The sequence below is a fragment of the Prinia subflava genome, chromosome 1 (genome assembly GCF_021018805.1).
Source record: "Prinia subflava isolate CZ2003 ecotype Zambia chromosome 1, Cam_Psub_1.2, whole genome shotgun sequence".
NCBI classification, from domain to species: domain Eukaryota; kingdom Metazoa; phylum Chordata; class Aves; order Passeriformes; family Cisticolidae; genus Prinia; species Prinia subflava.
In genome coordinates, this window is record NC_086247.1 from 109,020,816 (window position 1) to 109,037,258 (window position 16,443).

The following is a 16,443-nucleotide window of genomic DNA, read 5'->3' on the forward strand; positions in this document are numbered from 1 at the left end:
AAGAAATCTTCCTTGAACATTCAGTACCTCAAGCTTGTGCCCTGTCTGCCTGCAGATTCACCACCACAATGGCTAAGGGATCCTTTCCAGAATGGATGCTGCAATAGGTCTGTCCAGTTCAGCCTTTGGAAAAGCAACAAAGTGTAAAAGCAGTGACTAAGTACAACTCCACAGAGACATACAAGACTAGATTTTCAACCTAGTGACACTACAGAGCAGGTAATCCTGTTGTTTGCTTTTATTTGGACAATAAGAAAGTTTACTTACAGGTCAAACTTTTTACCTTAAATCAGAATGGAAAATTCACACCACAGAGATATAAGAACGAAGGAAACTGCAGAGTCAGTCCCACATGTAAATTATCTGACATACCCAATAACTTACAACCCTAAATTATTTGGCTACGGAACTGTATAAGGTATAAGTTAAAGCCTAATAAAATACATGTCCCCATTACTCTGGAAGAGCAAAGCTATCCAATTCTAAACAGCCTATCATTCTGTTACAAAGTTATCTATTTAGAACCAGGTACAAATTAACAAAAAAAAAATGCACTTAATGAAAACATTAATTCTATATATTTTCATCTAAGAAAAAGCACAGTTTGCTCTTTTATATGAGGGATGAAAACTTCTTGCATTCTTTGTCATCTACAAAATACTATACATACAGTATTATAATAATAATTTTCTCCAGAGGTGACAACATGAACAGCTGCCATGGATTAGAGAGTTTACCTTTTCTGAGGATCCTTTTGAAGTAACCCATCAAGCAAACTGATGAACTCAGGAGAAGGTTTGTGAACAGCCAAACCTGTAAATACAAGCACTTAAGATCAGTATTGGACAGCAAAAACAATCATCACCCAATGTAAACTACACTGTTATCTACAGATCATGCTAAAAAACTTTCTGGACAGTAATTTCATCTGAAAACAAATCTCAAGGTATAAAGAACCTTAAATATACACTCATTGCATTTCAAAGAATCCTCAAAAAAAAAACCCAAAACAAACAAACTGCTAGTGCTCAGTCATCAAACTAGTAATTTTTTAAAAATTTGTAAATTAAAAAAAAAAGCACCCATCAATCATCATCTAGCCACCAGGAAGAAATTAAGTAGAGTTAAAATCTGCTTAAATTGAAAAAGAGGCTCTAATGTATAAGCATCTCTGTAAATAACACTGATGCCCAGAATGACCAAGATCAGAAATTCCACCCCAGTAGGTAGATTTAGTGTTAACAATTAAAAGCAAATTATATATGTCGCTGTCAAAAGGGAAACAAGCATTCATCACTAACAGGGAATTATCACTGTTAGCAATAATGGCATTGCAAACATCCACCTTGGACAACTAACTGATTCCTGCAACCAGCCTCAGGAGAAAAAGGGCAAACCAAAGATTTAACTTTGTAATTATGACTGTGATTTAAGCCATTAAAAAATGGCTTAAATGGATCCCTACCCTCTGGTCCTGGTTGCAACGGATCTTCAGACAGAATCTTTTCAATTAATTCAGAACGGCTTTCCGACAAGAATGGTGGTTTTCCTACAAACAAACAGAAGTGTATTTCACAGATTAGGCAAACATAAAATTGGTTGTAAGGTGCAATTATTTATCATGAGCTCCTTTTCCTGAGAAAGCATCCAAAGAAATAAACAACTGCAGTCGGAGTGCTATTTATTAGGTTCTCTTATCAATTTAAATTCCAAATCTTGCACTAAATTCATGAACAGCAAAAGAAACCGTGGCCAGAAGAGACACCAAAGATGCCTTGAGGGAAGTGACCACGACAGCCCTGTATGAATCAGAAATGAGACAATGTGAAAAAGCAGAAATCTCTGTATCTGTGTTACTGTATTGATCCAACAGACCTGTGTTTTGCTTAAGGCTTAAGAAGGCTGCAGTGTAATTCTCTTCTGTGATGAAGCTTCCTTCTAGCTGAAGCTAATGGGTACTTTATGTGCAGGGACCAAATTAACTCTAATTTTATAATACTGATGCAATTTTCTCTTTCAGAGGTTAAAATACTGCACACAGAGTTTAATACCAAGGAAATTAAAAACACTATACGGTCAGAATTTGAGGGCTGCCATAATTTTAAATAATAGCATTTAAACCCTACATGTTGGTTAGTGTTGTTGTCAATAGGACCACTTCACAGTATTGTTTCACCTTATTATTGGATAAAGACACTTCTGTTTCTTAAGCACAGTTAATATGTTCTTCAAGAAATCTTCAAAACCTGTCTCAAGTTTTTCTAGGTCCTAACTTCCCTAGAAACTTTGTAAGAATTTACCCTGGGACCATGACCTGTCTTTCCATTATCACAGATATTAAATAGATATACAAACTTACAACCTGAGAACATTTCATAGAGTAAACATCCCAGGGACCACAGATCACTGGCTTTGCAGAAGTTGTCTCCCTTTAGTACTTCAGGAGCTGTGTATAATGGAAAGCCTACAAAATGCAGAATATACATTTAATGCATTTTGATTATTCATTCAGCATTCATCCTTCTCAATACTTCAAACTTTGTCTCTAAACTTCACCAAGTTATAGATTATCTTCACTCAATGTACAAGAAAACTGAAATAGCAAATGTAAGTAATTTCAAAGGAACTCCTCTCCTATACTTTAACTAGATTATGTAGGATTCTATATGCTACTTCGCTGTTTATTTTACTTCCATTATCAAACTGACTTATTTTGCACTTTTCAAACACATTGATTAATGCAAAGAATATTTTGATTTGCTTTACCAGCTTTTAGAGCCAAGCAATCTGAGCAGAATGGTAAACCTTTCTCATGTGAGTAACAGAAATAATTATGTTACATTAAATTTGGGATTTCCTGTTTTTAAAGCTATCCCAAGAAATAAACCTTCACAAACTTAGAAAGTTCTGTTACAAAAACCAAGGTAGCTACCCAATGAAATCACTATCTAAACAGTTACGGCTCTTTTCCCCCTAAAAAACTATGAAAACATCACATTATCAAATTATAGCAGCTTATTCACAAATCTCTTTTGTTTGATACAGGAATAAAATATAGAGTACCTATTTCTACAGTAGTTGCCATCAGGTCTCAAAAATTTCAAAACAAAATTGACTAACTCAGTGGAAGTGCCAATTCCACAATCCCTTAAAAAGTTTATTTTGGGTTCTTTTCATGTTGGGTTTTACTTTTTTAAGTGACAAAAGGTCATTACCATACACAGCAAAACAGTTCTGAAGAGCAACAGGAAAGAGATTAGATTTGTATTTCTTCCTGAATAAAGATCTGATCTTGGTCTAAATATTTCCAGTGTGGACTTTCAGAAGGAGACAGCAAGGAGAGCCCTCTTTGTTCTCATAAAATATTACCAAGAACTCAGTTGTTTCTGATAAAAATAACTGATATATGAGACATCATTATCTTGGAAATAGAGGTCTGTGAGATGTTCCAAGATAATGACTAATAAAAAATTCAGAAGATTAAAAACAAGTTTCTGAATTTTTTCTATTCAATGAAGAAAAACCCACAGTATTTGCAGTCTATTGCATTTGTATGGATCTACCTGTTGAAACTGAAGCACAGTAACTTTCTCAGACTTTAAAACAAAGTTATTCTTTAGTGAGTTGACCTCAAACTAGAAATAACCTAGACCATATGCATCAAAGAGGACAATGAATGTACAGCAGTGTAGTGCCCAATGAAAGAAGCAGTAGTTCTGTGTAGTACTTCCCAAATTTTCTGTATACTTTTAATACAAACTTAATGGAACTTAGTTCCAGACCTTACAGAGAACACCTGCAGTACAAACTTTAAAAAGTCCATAAATAATTCCACAGCTCATTTTTTTCTGAGACAAAACAGGATTAATTCTGTATAATTTTTCTCAATCATAATCATTGATATTTCAACTTTTATTCTCTCTCTTTGGTATAAGTTAATTCTGGCTAGTAAAAATCTCATACCTTGAACTGTATTTTTAGAGTATCTCTGCGAAGTGCTTTCATTAGTATCTTCACCTTCTTCAGCTCCAGCTAAAGCAAAAATTTTTTCTAAGTCTTCACCATCTGCTCTAGCCCAGCAAAAACTACTGAATTTCAAAGTGCCAGACCCTTCCAGTAGAATCTATTAGAATAAACAAAATCGAATATGCTAGTATCATATACTAAAATTGAAATTTTTAACATGAAATAATTTATTATAAAAATAATCATGATCTCAAACCATTTAAGTACATAAAGAGGCTCACTATAACCAAAAACACTGTATTTTTTCTTTTTAGCCAATACTTGCTGCAGCACCCTCTTATTAGAGAGTAAAAATGAGCTGAGGCACAAACTTCTTGTTAAACACAACATAAAAAGGGTCCTGGTTTATTCTTCTTCACAGCTCAGTCATCTTAACTCCAACTTTTCCCCGACTGGCTGCAGCAAGCTACTCCTGCAGGTTTCCCTTGCAGCTTCTGACTGCTGGTTATTTCCTGCTGAACTACGACTGCAGGTATTAGTTTGCACTCTCTGAATGCAGGCTTTTACCCAGCTAGACTGTGACTGCAGGTTCTAACAAAAGGCTCTAACTGCAGACCCACACTGACCTTGGAACAGTCATTTGCTCTACCCAGGATCCTGCTTCATTAGTCTCTCCCTTACACTCCTCAAAGTTCCTCCTCCATGAGGATTCTCCCCTTAGCAGCTAACCCTCACTCATCCTTATTGGATATAGCTGCTACTCACCAGGGGTGAGGCTGTATTGGTTAATTAACATATCTGCTACCTATCAGGGGTAAGGTCACCTGTATTCCCTTCTCCTACAAATACCGTCTTCTTTTTTATAACCAAAAGAACCCCAACAAAACCCTTAAGAGATTCAATGTGTACTTTTGTTTACTCCTTAAATCTAAATAAACAATGATGTTACTAGAGAAAAGAAAGAGTAGAGTAAAACTGCACAGGAAAATACAAGTCTAGTAAAACCAAACAGGGCTTCAATTGAGGAAAAAAAAAGGAATTTTTCTCATTTTATGTAGCAGGAACTTCCACAGATTTTGTCCAATGATGGGGAGAGTTTTCTCTGGCCAGTAACTGCTTATTCTTGCAAGTAAAAATTCATAATCCCAAAAAAAACATGACTGAAGAAATAGCCCATTCAGGCAGAAGCAGGGGGTGGGGCACAGAAACTTTAACATTTTACTGTCTGTTGAAATGAGTACTTTATAGCAACATTTCTCTTCAGAAGACCATTGAGTCATCTACACTATGCTTTACTCCTGTCTTTTTACTGCTTTTGGGTTCACAAATGACTGGAACTGAGTAGAATTGTGCAAGATTTTACCAAAGATTCAGAGAATAGCAACTTGACCACTTACAGGTCAAGGTGAAAACCAATTACTGTTAAGCAAAAAAGTTTTATTATAGTCATATTCTGGTGACTACATGAATTAAAAACAAAAACAGACTTTGGCAAACCTCTACACTTTGGCAAACCTCTACATCAATTACACACACAAAATGAGAAACTACATGAAGACTTGTATTTTTATACAGGAATAAGATGATAATTTCCATGGTATGTGCAAACAATAGAGAAAGTTATTAACAAAGAAACTTCAGTTAACTTTACTCCCTCGTTAGCATTTTCTATGGCTGCAAAATATTCTGCATGATAGAATAATAACAAATTTATGTGTCCAAGGACAGAGAACTAAAATCTTTAATTAAATTAAACCAGCACACCAAATCAAAAAGAATATATCACATTGCATCAGATACACACCAAGGAAAAAATCAATTATATTATAAAATATTCAAGCTACAGACTTGTCTTTGATTGTCTTCACATATATTATAAAACTCAACTGACCTCACAGCTGAGGTAAGCTTTTTCCAAATGGTAAAATACAAATAATAAAATAAATGCTGATGGCATGAAAAGTAACATACAGTGTCCCTATAGATAATACCCCTCCTCACCTTTCCAGGCTTCAATTCACAATAGATAATTCCATGCTTATGAATATGGTATAAACCAGTAACCAGCTCAACACCAAATTCTCTCACCACATCTTCTGGTAGACATTCATCCTGAGCAATGACAGATTCTAGAGAACCACCTGGAATACACAGAGTAAGGATGTGAATATAAAGAAGAGGTCACAAAAGTGATGCCCAATTGCACATCCTTCTTCAAAAGACGTCAATCAAAAACCAATATCAGTAGATATTAGAAATATTTCTTGATATCTAATAGTTACAAAATCTAAGATGTAAAAAAATTATTTTCAATACTGTGAAAAAAATCTTAATTTCATCTGGAATAACTGACTGCATGACTTCAAAATTACTTAAATATTATTTTACAAAGGAAATAGAAGGGAAAAAGAAATTCAGAAACTGTGCCAATTCACAGTGTAATAGTACCCTATGCTTTTATTAAAATTCCTTAACCAGATTCCTGCTGCACAAGTTAAAAGAATAAATAATACCAACAGCAGGCTATCCACTTCTGTGAACAATTGCTAAAACTAATGGCAGGCCATTTTCCACTGAATTCAGAGACAACAGAAATAGTAAAACTGTGTAACAGTCTGAGGTCAACTATGTCCAAAAGATAAATTATTTTGTTGTATTTTACTTTCTAGGTTTCTCACACAAATCCCAGCTTCCTGTACCAGTAAGTCCTAATCACAGCTCTCTGGACTTCTTATCCTAACATGAGACCCCTTTCTGTCCTTCCAAAATCACCACTCTCCTTCTCCATTAAGTTCCAACCAACCCTTCCTTTGTTTCTGATCAGATTACACTTCAAAGCCTTCCAAATAACCCTCACCTATATCCTCTATCATCTGTATTCCTCACTGGTCTTCACACTCACACTCTACACTTCTCCCCACTAGCTGTTACTGTTTCTGTATCCTTAAAAACATTTCTCTTCCTCCCCCATCACCTACTTCCTCATTTTCCAGTGATTCTCAGGTATGTCATCAGACTCATCCCATTTGACTCATTCGCATCCTAAATATTCATGGGACTTAGATTTCTTCTAATTTCATTTCCCACAAGTTCATTGCTCATTCTTTCTCTTCCTTCCTGTCCCAGTCCCCTATTCTGAGCTCCACATTCCCATCCTGCTCAAAACCCCTCTTCTCAGCCCCATTTGGTCCTTTACTAATCCTGCATCAAATCTGTTCGCCTGAGACACAGACTGCATGCCATGAGTTATCTATAGGTTTCCTGGGCTATCTGTTGTTTATATCCTAGCCAAATCATGCTGATAAAAAAACAAGACAAAACAAAAATACCAAAACAAACAAAAAACCCCATCCAAAGCCCACAGATTTAAGACCCTGAATGAAAGAGGGATTAGGAAAGCTTTTCATAGAAATGGATACCAGATCTTTTATTCCAAATCACACAATAGATTTTCCTGAACTTTTTTTTCCCCTTTGATTAGTCATTTCTTTCAGAGGCTCTGTCATTACAGTACCCTTCCAATTATTCATCACTGCTGAATCTTAAAATTATTTTATTTCTAAGCCTTTTTATGCTGGTTAGTGAATCAGTCATTCCTTTAAAACCAAGCCCATACTACAGAGCTATGGCAGAGAATTTTCCATCACATTTAATTACTGTTCCTTACAATGTAATTTAGAGGACTACATATAGAATAATTTCATAATATGGCCAAACACACAAAGAAAAAAGTAGTGAAACCAGCAACACAGAAATATTTCACATCTAATAACAGAAACTATCTTTGAGACAAGTGAGAGAAATCTTCCATATTTCAAAAGCATTTTTCAGGTGTCAACAAAATTAAGAAGAAATCCATATGTTATGTATGGATATGTATGTATATATATACTTATATATGTTATATATAATATGCACATTATATATGCATAATCCACATCTTAACTCTGTGTAAGTAATTTAGTTCCAAGATACTCACCTTGCAGGAAACTACAGAACTGCAAGGTAAAACACCTGACAATTGTTCAATAATAAAAGGCTGCCTGTCTAATAATTTAAATATGTACCCCGAAGTGAGACTAAGCAAGTAAACCAAAGCCCCATATGAGCCATTTAAATCACTTTTAATCACTTAAAGAATGACCTTTTTTTTCCTCAGAACTTGAAAGTTCTCTTTTTCAGTAATTTTTCAAACAGAATTCTGGATAAATAAAAAGGCTAGGAGTAACATGGACTTTTACTATTAACTAAACTCCAGATACAAAAATCTTAACATGCATCACACATGCATACTGGCCTTCTTTTCTTTCCTTTCCATATGGAGGAAAGCATGCTGTCAGAAGTTTAAAACATGCAGTCATCACAATTAAAGAAAGCTTTACACGATTCCTTTAACAGATTGATAAGAACTTATCAAACCTAAGTGAATCACTTAATGCAGTTCTGGGTTCTCAGAGTTCTCAAATTATGATTTTAACATGGAAGTCAAAATACTTTTACTGAATAGCAAAAAAAATTAAATCGTTCACTCTGGCTGCTGAATTGCCCTTGATTAAAAATTAATTTGAACAATATTAAGTCATTAGTACATTATAACTTGATTTGCTCCTTGATGTCTTTTAAAAGAGAATGCCGCCTACTGCCAGTCCTTAGATAACTTCTCAAGTAATTTTTACTGAGCTACCTTCTGACTATTCACAATTTGCTTTCATGTTCCCTTCTCTCTTCAGCTCTTAAAAACCAACATTATGTAATTCAACTAACTTTTCAAAGACGCATACAGCGAGCCAGAGAAGCACGAGTTCAATTGATTTCTACAAATGTTTCCAAGAGCAAACACTTCCACTTTTACATATAAACCAGATTCTCAAGTTAATAATCAGACAATTAATGCCTTTTTCAAAGATCTAAGCATTTGTTGTAAAGAAGGTGTAAGAAATGTCTTACAAATATTCATTCTATAAATGTTTAACTTTTGAGTTTATCTTACCTGTGCATAATTCCACTACAAGCCAGAGACTGCTGCTTGTTTCATACCATTCATAAAATGTCATTATATTCTTATGTGTGAGTCCCCGAGTCAGACGAACCTAGAGTGAAGTTTTTAACATAGTTAAGTGTGGGAAAGACATAAAAATATATATATTTATATGGACTTGAGGCATGGGAATAAGAAATAATACAATCTACTCTAGATTCGCTACTTGTTCTCTTGCCTTTTCTAGTGCAGTAACATTATTCTTCAAATATTTTAGTGTTACATATATGTTTGTGAGATTGCATTTTGTGAGACTGCATTTTATGGAGTGGTATGCTCTTGTTCACCCCTGGAAAATGTATAGTTTATCCCAAGTCTGTACCCTCCCTACAGTATGGTGTGTCTGTAACCTAATTAGCTAAAAAATCTTACCACGCCCACCTTGAACCTCTGTGTTAAGAATGCAAAAGCAAAAAGCTCAGTCTCTTTGCCCCTCTTCCCCCTGGAGGCCTCTGGATGCTCCCTTTCCCTTCCCCCACTACCGCAGGACCATGCTCCCTGCCTAGAGTAAAGCTCTGAATAAACCCTCATCTCATCAGCACCCCACCGGCGTCTGAAGTCTCTTTGCCTGCCAGCACAAAAACACCCATGACCCTAAGACCCGGGGGTCTCCCGGGGGACCCCCCCGGGGACCCCCCAAAATTTTAACTACAACATATGTTGAGAAAAAATAACTTTCCTCACAGACCTTGCCTAACTCACCTGTTTTTAAAATACAGAAAGAAAAAAATTAGTAAGTTTTCAACTCAAAATTATAAATATTATTTAACCTTCCTGCACCACTAAAACAATAACAAACTGGAAATCAGAATTTGGAATCAAACTTGCACTCCTACTTATTTTTTTAATAAGAATACAAATGAGAGATAATACAGCAAGAGGAAGTGAAAATAAGCTTTTCCATCATTCTTAATCTAATCAGACAAGGAAAACTATTCAAGAGACCCTGAAAATCTGTATTTCTACAACACCTACATGACCTAATCTCTACAGAAGCCTCTGCTTCTTGCTACAGTGGTATGTAAGGTATCCCCACGAGATTTGTAAGGCTAATATACTTCTAAGAACAAAAAAGTTCCCAAGAAATGATCATTGAAACAATGAAAGGGAATATGAAACTGTAGGTTTTGCAGGGCAAGGTTTTGGTATTCAGATGGAGAGGTTTACAGGACTGGCTCCTGTGAGAAGCTGCTGGAAGCTTCCTGTGTCTGACAGAGCCAATGCCCTCCAGCTCCAAGACAGACCCACTGCTGGCCAACACCAGCCCATCAGTGATGGTGGCAGCACCTCCAGGATAACATTTAAACTGGGGGAAAACACTTCTGTGAACGGCAACAGGGGAGAGGAGAAGGTGTGACAGGAACAACCCTGCAGGCACCAAGGTCAGTGCAGAACACGGGACAGCAGGTGCTCCAGGAGCTGGAGCAGAGATCCCCCTGCAGCCCCTGACAAGGACCAGAGAGGCAAAGCTGTCCCTCAGCAGCCCCTGGAGGCCCATGGCAGAGCAGAGATCCATCTGCAGCCTGTGGTGGAGCCCACTCTAGAGCAGGTGGAAACCCAAGGAAGGCTGTGACTCTGGAGGAAGCCTCTGCTGGAGCAGGCTCCTGGTAGGACCTGCAGACCCCTGCAGAGAGGAGCCCATGCTGGTTACTGGCAGGATGTGTAACCCTGTGGGAACTCACACTGGAACAACCTGCTCCTGAGGCACTGCACCCCATGGAAAGGACCTACATCAGAGCTGTGCATGAGGAACTGCAGCCTGTGGGAAGGACGAGCACTGAAGAAGGTTGTAGAGACAGTCTCCCATGGGAGGGACCCCACGCTGGAGTAGGGGAGGAACATGAGGAGAAAGGAGCAACAGAGACACATCTGATGAACTGACCCCAGTCCCCATCTCCTTGCATCTCTGGCAAGGGAGGATGGAGACAAAATTGCGAGTAAAGCTGAACCCAGGAAGAAGGAGGGGTGGGAGAAAGGTGTTTTAAGATTTGGTTTTATTTCCCATTGTCCTACTCTGGCAATAAATTCAATTACTTTCCCTAAATCAAGTCTGTTTTGTCTGTGAAGATAAATGGTGAGTGATCTCTCCCTGCTCTTATCTTGACCCATTCCTGGTATTTTCTGACTCCTGTCCAGTTGAAGAAGGGAGTAATAGAGTGGCTCTGGTGGGAACCTAGCATCCAACCAAGGTTAACCCACTACAGAAACAAAATATACATACTGGAAAAATAAAATATTTGAACTGTGTAACTGTATCAGTTTTCTTTCCAAAAAGTATCATATTTAAAGCTGTGCCAAGGTTTTACAAACCAGAATTGTTTTAGCTTAAATGGTATTCTCTCATCAAAAATAATTTCTTCTTGCTAAATAAGAAATGGATTGTTTACTGGAAGTTACTGATACCACTGGTTTTGCACAACTAATAACAAAATAAAGCAAACCACCACACATAACCATTTTTACAAGTTCATTGACACATCACAGAAAGAGTAAGAGTGTAAACATGAGTTTATGCATGCAATCTAAAAACCAATAAAATCACATAAATAAACACATTCAAGGAAGACTGTATTTAAAGAATAAGAACTTAAAATCTTGAGAAGCTGATCTAAATGTGACAAACTCCATCTAAAGAAGCACATGACACTTGTCTATAACTTATGCTACCACAATTTTGTAGGCTGTATTTTTTCCCAGATTTAGCAGGAAAAGAAACCTCATTACTTACCCAGTTTGCTACTCCAGCTCTCTTGCATTTATCACTGCAAACAATGGCAACAAAATTAATTGTCCCCTTTCTTCTTCCTTTATAAACAACTGTCTTATTTCCTCTTCCAATCTCCTCATACAAAATGAAGTTCTCCATGCTTTAGAATGCTTCACAGGCAACAGACTGGAAACATGGTATTACCATAAACAAATAAACCTAAAGAAAGGAGGAGAAAGGGGAAATTTAAATGTAATGGTTATTCATGTATAGTATTCACCCTGAATAGGGATTCCATACTTCCAGAAAGATTGAAATATAATTGCTTTACAGAAGACCTCCTCTCAGGAAATGTGATCAAAATTTTGAACAGGTGAATTTTATACTTCCAAAGATCTTATTCAAAAAGTAACAGATAGGCTAGTAGATACAATTCTAAAGAGTATATCTGCAAAAATGCAAGAGGCTACAGGGAAAAGTGAATAGTCTGTGATTCTCAAGAGTTATGGTTTTGCCTTTATTTCAGTACACAACCAATGGAGCATAGGATCATAAAACCATAGAATGGCTTGGTTGGAATCGGCCTTAAAGATCATGTTGTTCCAATGCCCCTGCTGTGGGCAGGAACACATCCCACTAGAACACGGTACTCAATGTCCCATTCAACACTGCCAGGGATGGGACACCCACAGCTTCTCTGCCACACAGAATAGACTTTCAACAGATGGAATTTGACATAAAGTAAAAAGAGATCAAATAAACTGCTATAAAAAGTGAAAAGATAAGGAAAGAAGGCCGCCATGGAAGCCTCCCACGCCACCACCTGTAACGAAACAGGTGTGAAATACAGATGCACCCACAGCAGCAGCCTCCAGACGCCGAGGGAACTGATTTGCTCCGGGCTGGATACAGGACCAGCCCACCAAGGAGACGCGGTTCCCTCTCTTTACGAGGGAATGGCCAAAACTAATCCGAACCGAGCAGCCCGTGCACGAACCGCGATCTCCTGCGCTCCCCGCTCTGCCGGGGGCGGGCAGGCCTGCGGCGCCGCACGGTGATGAGACCACGAGGTGCAAGGTGTGGAGACACAGCCGCCTCCCGAGCCACTTGTAGCTCAGGGGAGGGGCCGTGGGCTCTCAGGAGCGCTCCAGCAGGGGTTCCAGCCTGGCCCCGGGTCCGCTCCCGCAGTCGGACCGAGGGACGGCGGCCGAGGGAGCGAGAGGGCAGTGAGGGATGGGGTGAGGGATGGGGTGAGGGATGGGGTGAGGGATGGGGTGAGGGATGGGGTGAGGGATGGGGTGAGGGATGGGGTGAGGGATGGGGTGAGGGATGGGGTGAGGGATGGGGTGAGGGATGGGGTGAGGGATGGGGTGAGGGATGGGGTGAGGGATGGGGTGAGGGATGGGGTGAGGGGCGCTGAGGGGCCGCTGGGCGCGCGAGCTCCGCCAGGTAACGGCCACGTTACGGAACGTGCGCGAGAAAGGTACGAGAGCCGTACCGGTGTGCAGGGATGGCACCGGCGGGAACGACGGCCGTACCTCTGTGCAGGGGATACAACCGCTGAGAAAGGGTGGGGTACGACGGCCGTACCTGTGTGCGGGCGATGGAGCCGGCGGGAAAGGATGGGAACGACAGCCGTAGTGCGGCGTGAATGGACCACCGCCACGCCGCCGCCATCAACCGAAACGGCGCAGCCCCGCCCCCGGGACGGAGTCTCCCATGCTCCGGTGGCAGTGTCCGGACGGGACACTGGTCCCTGCGCGGCGCCAAATACAGGCAAGCGGGAAAGGCACCGGCTCGGCAGGCAGGCTGTTTCCGGGAACTGGAAAGTTTTGCTGTCCTTTATCCCAGCTGGAACTCACCGCCAGGTCCCACCGGACTGCGTCCCCGCAACCCCCGCACGCTGCTCGGATGGTCGCCACCCCACGCCCGTTTCCAGGAGACGGCGCCGGACGCCGGAAGCGGAGTGGAGCCCCATTGGGCTAAGGGGCGCCTACGTCAGGGCGGGACCACCGGGCGGAGAGCGGGGGGGGAGTTCCCGGATGTTGTGTGGGGAGCGCCCGGGGCTGCCGCGTCCGTCGGGAAAGGTCGGGCTGCCGGGGCAGCCTGTGTTGGCGGGGCTGCTCCGTGCAGCCTTCGCAGTCAAAAGGGCAGGTAGCGCCCTCAGCCCTGCCACGGCCTTCTGCAAGCGCCGAATGCAGGGACCCTTGTGACAGAATTTAGCCCTTGAAACGAGCGTTTTCTATGTTTAACAATAACGTGGATTTTTCACTTGTCTTTTCATCTTATGGGGATCTGGCTTTCTTTTTCATTCTTTTCTTGTCTGGTTTTGCTTTTGTAAGGCCCTTGAAAATTTCTTTTCTTTTGTGCAACATCAGGAACTGTGGTGACAGGACAAGGGATGTCAAACGGAAAGAAAGTAGATTTGGATTAGATATGAGGGGTGGGGGGAAATCTTTGCTGTGAGGGTGATGAGGCACTGGCACAGGTTTCCCAAAGAAGCTGTGGATGTCCCATCCCTGGAATTGTTCAAGGCCAGGCTGGATGGAGCTTTGTGCAACCTGGCATAGTGAAAGGTTGGGCACAGCAAGGAGTTGGAACTAGATGGTCTTTGAGGTCCCTTCCAACTCAAACCATTCTGATTCTAACAAAACATTTAAAAACATTTTCTCTAGACCCAGCTGTAAAAAATCCTACTTTTTCTCAGTGTCTCACCTTTATTTTGACCTCCTAACAGGTTTGAGCCCATTTGATCCATTTCAACCCATATTGATAATAGAAGTAGTACACTTACAGGAAGGATTCAATGTTTTTTCTAGGCAGCGTGATAACAGATGGTCAGGGTTTTTGCTCCCACTCTCAAGAAGACTTCAGTATGATTTTAAACCCCTGTAATATTGAAAAGGGAAAAAAAAAAAAAAAAAACAACCCACAAACCTCTTTACTGTTGACAAAAAACTCACCATGAGCCATAAGTGTGGGCTGGCAGCCCAGAGAGCCAGAGGTATCCTGGACTGCATCAAAAGCAGTGTGGCCAGCAGGGCAAGGGGGGTATTTCTGTCTCTGTACTCTCAGTTCTTGAGAGACCCTACCTGGAGTGCTGCATCTAGCTGTGGTGCCTCCAAAATAAGAAGGAAAGGGAAGTGTTGGAGCAAGTCCAGGGGAGGCCATGAAGTGATAAAGGGACTGGAACACCTCCCCTATGAAGGCAGGCTGAAAAAATTGATTCTCTGTCCCATTTTACCCCGTAAGTTTTCAGTAATTGCAGAGGTGACTTGTAATTATCAATGAAGCTACAGCTTTGAAGCTGCACAAGTAAGATAATTTTTCCATTTTTTAATGTAAATGAGTAGTTGACTAGATATAAATAAACCAAATGCATACGTAGACATCATTTTCTATTAATAAGCACAAAAAAAGTATGCTTTGAAGAGGAATTTATTTTGATTTCAGAAAAGTATGTATTTTATCTGTGGTTGTGGTAAGAATGACTGATAAAAAGAAGAAGGGAAAGAGTATTAGCTCAGTTGCACACAAGTCCTGGCAGCAGTTCATTGCCACATCTTAGAATAAGTCAATTTTGTTGTCCCTGTCCAAGAAGATAAAATTAAGCCACACTGACTATCAAGTTACTGTCTTTTCTTCCAGATTTCTCATGTTTTGTCCTACGTACAATTTCTGTTAAATTAATCCAGGCTAGGGATTGTTTTTATGCAAAGGGGGTAAATACCCCATTTTGAAGGTGTGAGATGGTATGATCTTTAACATTAATGAAGTCTGTTGAAATCTTCATATATGCAGCAATGGCACTACAAAATAGAGCAAGAGAAACACACTGAAAAAAAATGTTTAGTAACAATTGGACCCGAGATTTATAACTTTTGAAATTAAATGTCTCCATGATAAAAAAAAAAAATCAATATAATTTAAGGCATACACAGGGACACATGTTGACTTATACCACCTTTTTTTCCAACCCCTCCTAATTAGGAACTATGGGCACTTTTTTATTGTTGATACACATTTTATTACATGTCTATATGTTTCTTATGATCTGGGTGCACAGTTTCAATATACTCCAGATGGGGAATTTTCCCTTTGATTTGGTGTAAGAATGTAAGATTCTGCCTTCAAGCGTGTTGCTTCAGGTATGAGAGTTATCAGAAACAAAGTATTACAAATACAGATCAGGGTTGTAATTGTAAGACTCTTACCTCTGGCCTTTTAATTACTGTTTCAGTCTGTTACTCATTTATCCTGTTACTGAACACGACTTCAAGCATTGTACTCAACTGCAGTGAACTTTTCTGTGGGAATATTTTCAGCATTCAAGAACGGAATGCAAAATATTCTCTGCCCTGTTTGCACCATTTCAATACTCCTAGCAATCTGTGCAGCAAACTCAGCCTTGCTATTTGCCTGCCTATTAGACAGGACAGTCAGATGTAATCAAATTCTTGTTCTCAAATAAATATATGATCTAATTTAAGGCAAACTGAGATCTCGTGATTGCAAGCACATAGTTCAGGCATGCTTAAACACTTCACTGCTCTACCCTCAATGGGTACTGCGTAAGCCTCTGACATTTTGCCTGGTTCTCAAAAGTCTGACCAGTAGCCTATCAGTTTAAAGCGTGTTTCCATGTTTTGTAAGCTATGTTCTTCAGTGTGCTCTGAGGCCTGTTGAAAATGCTATACGGTTCTGGTTTATTTTGCCATATGTACTAATTTGT

General features: G+C 39.7%; 2 protein-coding genes across 5 annotated transcripts in view; one reads left to right on the forward strand and one right to left on the reverse strand.

Annotated features, from left to right (window-relative positions):
• Positions 1–13,662, reverse strand: part of ULK4 (unc-51 like kinase 4) — a 218,633-nt gene extending 204,971 nt beyond the window's left edge. For 3 of the 4 annotated variants that reach the window (XM_063407208.1, XM_063407217.1, XM_063407190.1), the window contains exons 1-9: positions 13,302–13,438; positions 11,733–11,930; positions 8,957–9,056; positions 5,968–6,107; positions 3,964–4,123; positions 2,363–2,464; positions 1,466–1,549; positions 738–813; positions 28–123 (exon numbers count right to left, since the gene is read on the reverse strand). In XM_063407208.1, the coding sequence (XP_063263278.1) occupies positions 28–123; positions 738–813; positions 1,466–1,549; positions 2,363–2,464; positions 3,964–4,123; positions 5,968–6,107; positions 8,957–9,056; positions 11,733–11,870 (896 nt within the window). In that variant the 5' untranslated portion in view covers positions 11,871–11,930; positions 13,302–13,438. Of the gene's footprint in view, positions 1–27; positions 124–737; positions 814–1,465; positions 1,550–2,362; positions 2,465–3,963; positions 4,124–5,967; positions 6,108–8,956; positions 9,057–11,732; positions 11,931–13,301; positions 13,439–13,573 lie in introns of those variants that run through there. The other variant, XM_063407199.1, reaches the window with a different exon arrangement.
• Positions 12,751–13,924, forward strand: LOC134555562 (uncharacterized). The gene is made up of 2 exons (XM_063407243.1): positions 12,751–12,949; positions 13,260–13,924. Exons 1-2 carry the CDS (start codon positions 12,769–12,771, stop codon positions 13,922–13,924), a joined length of 846 nt encoding a protein of 281 aa, XP_063263313.1. The 5' UTR covers positions 12,751–12,768.
• The last annotated feature ends 2,519 nt before the right edge of the window (positions 13,925–16,443 follow it).